The sequence below is a fragment of the Ornithorhynchus anatinus genome, chromosome 1, assembly GCF_004115215.2.
Source record: "Ornithorhynchus anatinus isolate Pmale09 chromosome 1, mOrnAna1.pri.v4, whole genome shotgun sequence".
In the NCBI taxonomy this organism is placed as follows: Eukaryota; Metazoa; Chordata; class Mammalia; order Monotremata; family Ornithorhynchidae; genus Ornithorhynchus; species Ornithorhynchus anatinus.
Window position 1 is genome coordinate 138731255 of NC_041728.1, and position 12147 is coordinate 138743401.

At 41.1% G+C, this 12147-nt stretch overlaps 1 protein-coding gene and 1 non-coding gene across 3 annotated transcripts in view; one reads left to right on the top strand and one right to left on the bottom strand.

Moving 5' to 3' along the window:
- Positions 1 to 12147, bottom strand: part of SPATA16 (spermatogenesis associated 16) — a 221093-nt gene that overhangs the window by 74219 nt on the left and 134727 nt on the right. For both annotated transcript variants that reach the window (XM_029046862.2, XM_029046814.2), the window contains exon 5: positions 8663 to 8747. In XM_029046862.2, coding sequence (XP_028902695.1) covers positions 8663 to 8747 — 85 coding nt within the window. The remainder of the gene's footprint in view (positions 1 to 8662; positions 8748 to 12147) is intronic.
- Positions 11415 to 11552, top strand: LOC114817072. Its single transcript, XR_003764925.1, has one exon. It is a non-coding gene; the product is annotated as a small nucleolar RNA SNORA7 (small nucleolar RNA).

Consider the following 12147-nt stretch of genomic DNA (forward strand, 5'->3'; position numbering starts at 1 on the left):
GAGGAGCTGCTGCTCTTCAATGCAGCATTTTCCCCAGCCAAAGCCTACGGGAGTTGACGGTTACAGAACTCCAGTTGGAGGGCATCAAACAAATTAAGACATTCAACTGGGGGCTTTGCACTGCAAACTAATTTCCACTTACTTGTCACGGTCAAATACTGGCTAGAGGGTGTTTGGCATTCCAAAGCTCATTTTCCCTATCTGTAATTTAGTTTAATATCTGTCTCCCCCTGTAGACTGTAAGCTCATTGTGGACAGGGAATGTGACTACCAGCTCCGCTGAATTGTAATCTCCCAAACACTTAGGACAGTGCTCTGCACATAGTAAGCTCTCAATAAATACAATTGATTGGTTGATTGATTGATAGACATTATATTAGACATATGGTATATGGTCAGACTGTTGAGGGTTGGGGTAATGTCTACAAATTCTCAAGTGCTTTTTCTTGTAATCTGCATGTAGCAAGGAGTCGATAAATATTTTTGAAGAACAGATGTCAAGTTCACAAAATGGAAGCACTTTTTTATCGCTAAGTGTAACAATAATAATAATTAAAAAACTATGATTTTGTTAAGCATTTCCTGTGTGGCAAGCACTATATTCAGAATACAGTAGAGTAGATACAAGATAATCAGGACACAGTTCTTTTCCCTTATGGGGTTCACATTCTCAGTAGAGGGGAATACTGGTATTGAATTCCTAGTGTACAGATGTCAAATTGAGGCACAGAGAAGTTAAGTGACTTGCTCCAAATAATACAGCAATCAAGTGGCAGAATCAGAACACAGGTCCTCTGACTATCAGGCCCTGTGTCCTTTTCTCTGGGCCATGCTGCTGCTCTGATTTTTCTCTAGATCTTTAGAGAATCAGGGATACCTTGATTCATTTTTTTTTCCCCATTCTTTCTTATCTGTGGAATTATTTTCATTTTTTTCTGCCCTTTCCTTTCCTCTCCCCCATCCACTCTATCTGGTTTTTAAATGTCAGCATAAGACTTTCTTTAGTACTCTTATCCATGAGTTGACATTTTCTGTTTGTTTTACTAGTCTCTCCTCAACCTTTCTGTTAAAGTATCCACCCCACTTTTGTTGTTTTTCTTTGGCTATTTAGGGACCTTTGTTTGCAATCATCCTTCATTTTTCATTCCTTTTCTTACCGTTTTTGATATTTCCAATTTACTTTCTGTGATACTTCCTACCAACTGGCAATATTGTGCTAGTGCTGGTTAGCTTGTTAGGATAAAGGAAATTAGGCATATTTTATGCATGCATTTTTACTTTCATGTTGATTTCTTACTGGCCTACAATTCTATTAATTATCTAAACTTTGCTTTGACTTTCTAGTTCCTCTTTGGTGCAAATTTAAAATTATACCCATGGTGTCTCTGCTCTGCCCCCTCCCCTCCCACCCCCCATCGCTTTTGGCCATTCCACCCAACCAATCAATCAATCAATCAATCAATGGTGTTCAGAGCACAGTACTGACACTTGGGAAAGTACAATACAATGTAATTGGTAGGCAGATATTAAAATAAATTACAGCCAGGAAAAATAATGTTATTATTTATTTTTTGGCACTTAAGTGCTTACTACATGTCAAGCACTGTTCTAAGCCCTGGAGTAGATATAAATTAATCAGGTCAGACACAGTCTCTGACCAACATGGAACTCTTGGTATAAGAAGGAGGGTGAACAGGTTTTGAATCCCCATTTTACATCTGAGGAAACTGGGGCCCAGAGAAGTTAAGTTGTGGGCAAGTCACTTAACTTCTCTGTGCCTCAGTTACCTCATCTTAAAATGGGGATTAACTGTGAGCCTCACAACCTGATTACCCTGTATCTACCCCAGTGCTTAGAATAGTGCTCTGCACATAGTAAGCACTTAACAAATACCAACATTTATTTTCATTTTTATTTAAGTGATTAGTCAAGGTCACATAGCAGACAAGTTACAAAGCGGCATTAGAAGCCAGATCCTCTGACCCCCAATATTCTTTCCACTAGACCACGCCACTTCTCTAAACTATAAGAACATGTACCTCAGTACTATGGGGTTGGGGTTGGACAGGAAATCAAAGGAAAGTGGAAAAGCTGAAAGAGGCTACAGCAGAGATGACACTCTTTGCTAATGGCTACTTGAGAAGCAGCATGGCTCAGTGGCAAGAGCATGGGCTTGGGAGTCAGAGGTTGTGGGTTATAATCCTGGCTCCACCATTTGTCAGCTGTGTTACTTTGGGCAAGTCACTTAACTTCTATGGGCCTCAGTTACCTCACCTGGAAAATGGGGATTAAAACTGTGAGCCCCACATGGGACAGTCTGATTATCTTGTATCTACCCAGAGCTTAGAACAGTGCTTGGCACATAGTAAGCACATAACAAATACCAAATTATTTCAGGCTATTTAAAAGCAAGGCCTTAGTACAAGCTCTTAGTACAGTGCTCTGTACACAGTAAGCGCTCAACAAATTCGACTGACACATCATATGAACACATATGAACACATCATATGAAGGCCTCGGGGACTCATCCAAGAAAGTCAGAATGTCAAGCTCTGTGGAAGCTAAGCAAATCACTCCAGGATCCGATCGGTATTGTTTGATTTCAAATCCTGAATTACAAGCATCCTACAATAAGACACAAAGTCTTGCATTACGCATCCACCCAAGTGGCTTCTTTGTTCTAGGCAATGCTACTTGTAAGTAAATCCTTCTCCAGCCTTTCCCTACTTGGCCTGAGATTAAGAAGTCAACAGTGAATGGATCTTGGGGAAGTTCTGCCAGGATTTTTTAGGGATTTTTAGAGACCCCAAATCAACAAAGAAGCTGTTGAATTGTGGAGGAACATTATTTTATAAATGCAGATGTCGATGAGTTAATTGCATTTCATTCAGAGCATTCATTCATCCTCTTCCAATAAGGACTGCATCGAATTTCTACAATCAAATGCAACATTACAAGAGGCTGGAACAGATGAAGAAGTTATAGTTCTGCCACATGCTAAAATATTGGGATTGAAAAGCCTTAAAGAAAGCAGATGGATTTATAAGCATTGAAGACCATAGTGGAGAGGGAAGTTCCCAGGGGTATACAGAGGTGTTCACGGGATCACCGGCTACAAGGTATTTTAAAAAGAACGGTTGCTGTTCACTCTAAGTTAGAGAAATACTTCAGTAAAATTGAAAATTAGCCAATTAGCAGGTTAGCAAATTAACAAAACAAGTTTTTACTTCCAGTTTCCTGCTAAAACTCCTAATCTTATTACAACTCCCTGTTCGAAATTTTGAATTACTTTCATAAAGATTAAGCAGTAGTTTACTGATGTGAATCATTTTGATTTTGCCTTTGATGGAATTTCATATAACTTTTCCAGAAGTCCTGGAAGGGTTCATATTTATAAAATGCAAGTCCATGGGAAAATGTATTCCACAATATAACTATTTGCAGTGCAATATCTTTAAAGAACAAAATAAATTATCAAGCAATAATAATAATAATAATAATTGTGGTTTTATTAAGCACTTACTATGTGCCAGGCACTGTACTACGTGCTGGGGTAGACACAAGCCAATTGGGTTGTCCCATGTGGGGCTCAAAGTCTCAATCCCCATTTTACATATGAGGTAACAAGCACAGAGAAGTGAAATGACTTGCTTAATGTCACACAGCAGACAAGTGGCGCAGAGGGAATTCAGAACCCATAAACTACAGACTCCCAGGCCCATGCTCTCTCCACTATGCCATAATGTGGGATTTACCCGTATCCCTGATTTTCTAATGTGCAGGTTGTGTTCGGGTGTTCTAGCATTACTGTAAGCATTGATTCTATGGCAATTAAGAGAGCTAGAGCAGATGGTTTGATATTACCACCCCGGCTGACATTTTGCAATGCAAATGAATGTATTGGTGTTTTGTCGACTACTAACAGAAAGTTTATGTTTTTGCCACTTATTTTTATTTTACTGGATTAAATACCATCAAGTTGCAAAAACAAAGAAACACTAAGCTCTATCTAGCACAGTACAGTGTGGTTGAGTTGGGGGCTAGGAAGCATAGTAGTATACTTTAAGAATCAGCATGGCCTAGTGGAAAGAGCACTGGCCTGGGAGTCTGAGGATCTGGGTTCTAATCCCAATGCCATCTCTTGTCTGCTGTGTGACCTTGGGCACACAGCCTCAGTTTCCTGAGCTGTTAGATGGGAATTAAATACCTGTTCTTTCTCCTACTTGGACTGTGAGCCCCCTGTGATTCAAGGACTGTGTCTGACCTCATTATCTTGTATCCTCTCAGGCAATTAGTACAGTGCTTGGCACATAGTGAGTGTTTAACAAATACAATTATTATTATTACTACCTCTATTGACACTGGCCAAGGCTGGACCCTGGACTTTCAGCCTGTGCAGGAGAAGTGGGAGGACTGTATACATTGAGTTTGTCCCTCTAGACTGTAAATTCATTGTAGGCAAGGTACATGTCTATCAACTCTATTGTACTGCACTCTCCTAAGCACTTAGTACAGTGCTCTGCACAAAGTAAGTTGTCAGTAAATACCACTGATGATGATGACAAGTGCATGAGGACAAAGACTTCTCCCAACACTGCATCTCTATATGCCAATTGGTGGATTGTGTTTATGTTCAGAAGAGAATCATGGTGTGAGAAGAACGTTCCTATTTCTTCCCTTCTGTCATATCCAAATTAGTGATGAAAATGTTATAGCAGAACTAATTGATTCATTTTCCATTCCTTTCCAATGCTGCTCTCCCTTACAAGTCCATATTTTTTCCTAGTATAACGTCTTTTAAAAAAAAGGTATGTGTAAAGTGCTTACTATGGACCAGGCATTGGGTACTAATGGGCCCCTGGGCCACGTCCCCCCGCGGTCCTGGAATGCCCTCCCTCCTCACCTCCGCCAAACTGATTCTCTTCCCCTCTTCAAAACCCTACTTAAAACTCACCTCCTCCAAGAGGCCCTCCCAGACTGAGCTCCTCTTCTCCCTCTACTGCCTCTACCACCCCCCCTTCACCTCTCCGCAGCTAAACCCTCTTTTCCCCCTTTCCCTCTGCTCCTCCCCCTCTCCCTTCCCTTCTCCTCAGCACTGTACTCGTCCGCTCAAATGTATATATTTCCATTACCCTATTGATTTTGTTAATGAATTGTACATTGCCTTGATTCTATTTAGTTGCCATTGTTTTTATGAGATGTTCTTCCCCTTGACTCTATTTATTGCCATTGTTCTTGTCTGTCCGTCTCCCCCGATTAGACTGTAAGCCCGTCAAACGGCAGGAACTGTCTCTATCTGTTGCCGACTTGTTCATTCCAAGCGCTTAGTACAGTGCTCTGCACATAGTAAGCGCTCAATAAATACTATTGAATGAATGAATACTAAGCACTGGGTTAGCCCCTGTCTCATATGGGCTCATGGTCTCAATCCCCATTTTACAGATGAGGTAACTGAGGCACAGAAAAGTGAAGTGACTTGCCCAAGGTCACACAGCAGACAAGTCGAAGAGCCAAGAGTAGAACCCAGGACCTTCTGACTCCCAGGCCTGCGCTGCATCCACTAGGCCACACTGCTTTTCAAATATCCAATATTTGATATTTGATATTGATGATGATATTGGCCAATGAGTATCCAGGACCTAATATGGAAAATATTTGGCCTTCTATTCCAACTATTTACTTATGTCCTGTTTTCCCATTTGTTTTTCTAGGTCCTCATCCATAAACAATTGGAAAGGTAAAGGAATTTGGCTTATGAAATAGAATTAAATAGCATGATCAAAAGCATGTTGATACAGGCAAAAGAAAGCTTGAGAATTAATAATGTTGGTATTTGTTAAGCGCTTACTATGTGCCAAGCACTGTTCTAAGCACTGGGGTAGACACAGGGGAATCAGGTTGTCCCACATGGGGCTCACAGTCTTAATCCCCTTTTTACAGATGAAGGAACTGAGGCACAGAGAAGTTAAGTGACTTGCCCATGGTCACACAGCTAACAAGTGGCAGAGCTGGGATTCGAACTCATGACCTCTGACTCCAAAGCCCGTGCTCTTTCCACTGAGCCATCAAAGTCTGACCCTGTGAATTGTTTGCATGTAATTCATGAGAGTTATAACAAGCATCATTGGAAACAAGTGATTGCTTTGCAAAAGGTACGATAGTTTCTTCAGAAATATTATTCTCTAGAAATTAAAAGAAACACCTTTGTGAGAAATTTTTCTATCTTAATGCCAGTGGCAAGCACTCACATTTTGGTAAAATGAGATAATAGGTGATGAAAAAAATTATAGGCAGTACTGTCTTCTATTGTTATGAACTAGAAAGGTATTTTTTTTAAAGAAACAGCCGTAACTATTGCTATGACTAGGAGCACATTACCCAGCAGCTAATTATTTTTAATTAAAATAAATGTCAGTGGTTCTAAGACACTTTCTTCTGGAAGGAAAATCATGTGTCTAAACATAGGCTAAAAATTCCTATAGATCAGGTTCAAATTTGAGCTAGTTTCAAGCAGAACCTCACCTTTGACTGGATGATGAATTGGGCTCTACTTTTGCTGCCTGATAGACTTTATAAGACTTTCAAAAACCAGGGCCTATTAGCTGGTTACTGGTTTAGGATTTCAAAATTAAACTGACCACATCAAAATTATATCAGCAACTCTGGAGCTCATAAACTCAGTATGATCAGATTCTGTTTTCTTAGTATAAGAAATATAGTTATTCAGATTTGAAATCATGTTGCTGTCATAAATGTGCTTATCAGAAAAAAATAGCTTTTAAAACAGTTAAAATGTAACCATAGGACAACTCTTAAAATTGAGATATCAGCTATGCCTATGCAACCTTGCACACAGTAAGCACTCATTAAATGCCATGGATTGATTAATTGAGGAAAATAAATATATAATGGCAGTTCACAGGGCTATCTGTCTTGATGATTTTGGTTCAATTCTGTTGAGAATTTTATGCAAATCCAGCTTGATTATAAATGCCCTGAGGGCAGGGATCATGTCTACTTATTCTGTTGTAATCTTCCCCAAACCTTAGTACAGCGATCTTCATACAGTAGTTATTATAATTTATTTACTCAAAATGAAAACAAAATGTAGCTCTGGGGTGTACTAGTAAAATTTCAGTCCCTTCTCATCTCCACCAAAACAAGAGAAAAGTTCATTTTCTTTGTTCCATTAAAGCTCATGCTGGAAGCAGTGTGGCCTAGTGGAAAAGAGGATGGACCTGGGTGTCAGAAGGATCTGGGTTTAATCCCAGCTCCTCCCCTTGTCTTCTATGTGACTTTGGGCAAGTCTCTTAACTTCTCTGTGCCTCAGTTACCTCATCTCTAAAATGGGGATTAAAACTGTGAGCCCCTTGAGGGTCATAAACTGATGTCCAAAATGATTATCCTCAATATACTGCAGTGCTGAGAACAGTGCCTGGCACACTGTAAGTAATAAATACCATTAAGAAAAAAGTTAGGTTGGAATTAGACTCTGAGCACAAACAGCCAGGCTCTTGAGGGGAGTGGGGATTGGGGGATTTTACCTCCCACTCTAGAAGCCATGCTGTGTGGGCAGGGCACAGTACATTTTTGTTGCTGAATTGTACTTTGTACTTTGTGCTGAATTGTACTTTCCAAGCGCTTAGTAAAGAGCTCTGCCCACAGTAAGTGCTCAAGAAATACGATTGATTGAATGAATGAATGATTAATTACATGGGTGTGGCCATCATCTAGACAGTAACTTCCTGGTGGACAGGGAAAGAACCTACCAATTCTGCTTTATTGTACACGCCCAAGTGCTCAATACAGTGCTCAGCACACAGTAAATGCTCAATAAATGTATGATTGATTGATTCATCTTCCTTTTGGAGTGATTCCGAAGGGCGAGGTAAGAGATGGGAGGCAGGCATATCATGTCTTGGGGTCTGTCTAACCCAGTGACCAACATCAGAAGCTTTGGAAGCCGTACCAAAACTAACTATGGGAAAGGAAAGGGAAAGCCCCAGGTATGGAGAAAGAACTACTTGAAGATTGGAGGGTGGAAGCCAGCAATGGAAAGGAAGCAATGAAAAGAGATAGGGGGACAGCTACGCTAAACAAATTGGTTTCTCATTTCATTCATTCTTTCAATCGTGCTAACTGTGTGCAAAGCACTGCACTAAGTTTCATAATGACTGCATCTCAGCGCTTAAAACAGTGCTTAGCAAATAGTAAGCGATGAACAAATACCGTCACTATGACACCCTCAATATTGCATGCAATTTCTTACTGGTCTAGTGTTTCAAAATTAATCTGAACACCTCACAGTTATATCAGTCCTTTTGGAGCTCTTGGGCTCAATATCACCTAATTCTACTTTCTTCATACACGGGACAAGAAGAAATATAGATATTCGGACTTAAGTTAGCGCTGTTGTTGTGAATGTACTTATCAGAAAAAATATAGTTTATAGGACGATAGTTAAAATTTAATTTCACAGCAATTCATAAAATTGATGTATCGGGCAAGTGAGAACAACTCTGAATTTTAACCTTAAAATAAGTCCCAGAAAACCAACTGCACTATCAATGTTTCTTCTAGGGAGTATCCTTCTGACTGATTTATCCAGAACTACATTTTCCAACTGTCCTTTAAGCACTTTATTTAGGCCATCAGTTTTTACCTGCCAATACAGTTTGAGGAGATGGCTTATGTGCTGGTCACTTCCTCCCGACAGCCAGTACATGTAGTGAGCGATCATGGCACTCCTGCAGGCAAAGACAGACCAAAATGTCAATCCAGGAAGCTTATAAAAAGTGTTTTTTAAAAACAGAATCATTCATTATAAGAGTATATTCGAAGCACTTAGTAAAGTTCTCTGCCTACAGTAAGCTCTCATTAAATACGACTGACTGACTGAATGAATGAATATATGAAAGTGGACATTTGGATACAATAAAGTCAGATCTTAAAAACATTTTCTCAAGAAACTCCAGTGGTTGCCCCTCCACCTCTAAGAGGCCTTCCCAGACTGAGCTTCCCCTTTTCCCTCTGCTCCCTCTCTGCTCCCCCTCCGCCCTCTGCTCCCTTTCCCTTCCCCCGACTCAGCTAAGCCCCCTTTCCCCCTGCTCCTCCCCCCTCCCTTCCCCTCCCCTCAGCACTGTGCTCATTTGTATATATTTTTATTACCCTATTTATTTTATTAATGGGGTGTACATCCCCTTGATTCTGTTTATCGTGATCATATTGCTTGTTTTTGTCTGTCTCCTCCGATTAGACTATAAGCCCGTCACTGGGCAGGGATTGTCTCTATCTGTTGCCAAATTGTACATTCCAAGCCCTTAGTACAGTGCTCTGCACATAGTAAGCAATCAATAAATACTATTGAATGAATGAATGAATGAACATTAAACAAAAACTCCTCTGCATTGGCTTTAAAACAGTTAATCACCTTGCCCCCTCCTACCTCACCTTGCTACTCTCCTACTGCAATTCAGACCACACACTTTGCTTCTTTAATGCTAAACTCATTGTGTCTCCAACTCATCTATCTAGTCATTGATCTCTCATCTACATTCTACCTCTAGCCTGGAAATGCCTTCCCTCCTCCTATCCCACAGACAATGACATTCCCCCTCTTCAAAGCCTTTTTGAAGGCACATCTCCTCCAAGAGGCCTTTCCTGGCCAAGCCCTCCTCTCCCTTCTGTGTTGCCCTGACTTACTCCCTTCATTCACCCCCCATTCCCAGCCCCTTAGAACTTAAGTACATACCTGGAATTCATTTATTTATATTATTGTCCATCTCCCTTTCTAAACTGTGTGCTCAATGTGGGCAGGGAATGTGTGCATTTATTGGTTTACTGCTTAATACAGTGCTCTGCACACAGTAAGCGCTCGATAAATATGATTGAATGAATGAATGAGTTGTACTCTCCCAAGCGCCTAGTACAGTGCTTTGACACAGTACTTGCTTAGCAAATACAACTGAATGAATGAATGAGTGAAACAAACCTCCCTTAAACAATAGGAAAAAAGAAATAGCCACTTTTTCTCCTTAATAGCTTGTTCTACTAAAATTGTAAACAAGTATTTGAAAGCTGCAAGGGAATATTTCATTTTGACTGCTTCCTTTTAAGATTCAAAGTATTTATGTATTGTTATACTTTATTTACTCAAAAATACATTCAAATCAATGGCAGTTTGGATTATAATATGGTTATTTGCACTTCTGACGATACTGTATTCCCTGCCAAGCTCTCCAGAGATGGCCTATCTTCCACTCCCCACAGCTCACAGATAAGGGTAAAGCACCTACCTACTTCTTGCCTCTGAATATCACCCCTGTGCCTTGTTACCCCCTCCATCCTTTGCCTCTTTTTCTTTCAAAACTTATGATCTGTGCCTCGACCACCCACTACAATCCCTTTCTGCTGCCAGCTATAGCCTCCGTGGCTCAGTGGAAAGAGGGCTTGGGAGTCAGATGTCATGGGTTCAAATCCCGACTCAGCTGCAGTCAGCTGTGTGACTTTGGGCAAGTCACTTAACTTCTCTGTGCCTCAGTTACCTCATCTGTAAAATGGGGATTAGGACTGTGAGCCCCACGTTGGACAACCTGATCACCTTGTATCCTCCCCAGCGCTTAGAACAGTGCTTGGCACAAAGTAACGACTTAACAAATGCCATCATTATTATTATTATTATTATTATTATCCCTTCTCTGCTTTTTTTTGACAAGCTCCTAGAGTGCAGAGATCATGCCTACCTACTCTAATGATAATGATGGTATCTCCCCTTTCCCCCTTTCCCCTCCCCTCAGCTAAGCCCCCTTTCCCTCTGCTCCTCCCCCTCTCCCTTCCCCTCCCCTCAGCACAGTGCTCATTTGTATATATTTTTATTACCCTATTTGTTTTGTTACATCCCCTTGATTCTATTCATCGTGATTAAGTTGTCTTGTTTTTGTCCGTCTGTCTCATTAGACTGTAAGCCCATCAATGGGCAGGGATTGTCTCTATCTGTTGCTGAATTGTCCATTCCAAGCACTTAGTACAGTGCTCTGCACATAGTAAGTGCTCAATAAATACTATTGAATGAATGCCAAGCACTGTAAATATTGTTCTAGGGAAGCAGTGTGGCCTAATGGACCAAAAATGGGCCTTGGAGTCAGAAAGACCTGGGTTTTAATTCCAGCCTCCTCCACTTGTCTGCTGGGTGATCTTGTGCAAGTTATTTAACTTATCTGTGCCTCAGTTACCTCACCTAAAAATAATTCATTTACTGAGTGCTTGATGTGCGAACAACACTGTGCTAAGTGCTTGGGAGAGTACAATATAACAATAAACAGACACAATTCCTGCCCACAAGGAGTTTAAGACTGTGAGCCCCATATGGAATATGGACTATGTCCAACTGATTAGCTTGTATCTACCCCAGCACTTCCCTCTCAGGATGGCACCTGGAGAGTTTCCAGGACTCTACCAGTTTCAGCTACAGGAGGGAGAGTCAAGCAGAGGCCTATCCATTGCATTCCTAGCTTGGGCAGTGGCCAGCGAGTGGAAGGCGATCTGCTACAAGTCAAAACTCACCTGTGCTAGGCAGCAGTAGCATGGGAGAGAGTTGAGGGAGGAGACTCAAGTTGACTGTGTGGAAGGAGGCAGTGGTAAACCACTTCTGTATTTTTACCAAGAAAACTCTATGGTCCACTACCAGAACGACTGCAGATGGAAGTGGGGCGTTCCGGGAGAGATGCCTCGACAGCATAAGACAAGACAAGACCTCAGCACTTAGTAAAGTGCCTGGCAAATGGTAAGTGCTTAACAAATACCATAAAAAAGATACAAGATAATTGGGTAGTGCTTAATGCAGTGCTAGGCACACAATGAGCATTCAGTAAATACCACTGATTGATTTCTACATATCTACCTTCTCCTTGGATACTCAAGCATCCCCATGGATGTTTCTCACTTCCCCTCCTCCCCATTCAAGCCCCACAACTTCTTGCTTCCTCTCACTACTCAACTACTGCTCAGTAACGACCTCTGACTCCCAAGCCCATGCTCTTTCCACTAAGCCGCTGCTGCTTCTCGACCCAGCTTTGCCCATATACCAACTTGGAAATCCAGTGGATCTTATCATCACAAGTCAGTGTGCCAACTCCAACCACAACCTCC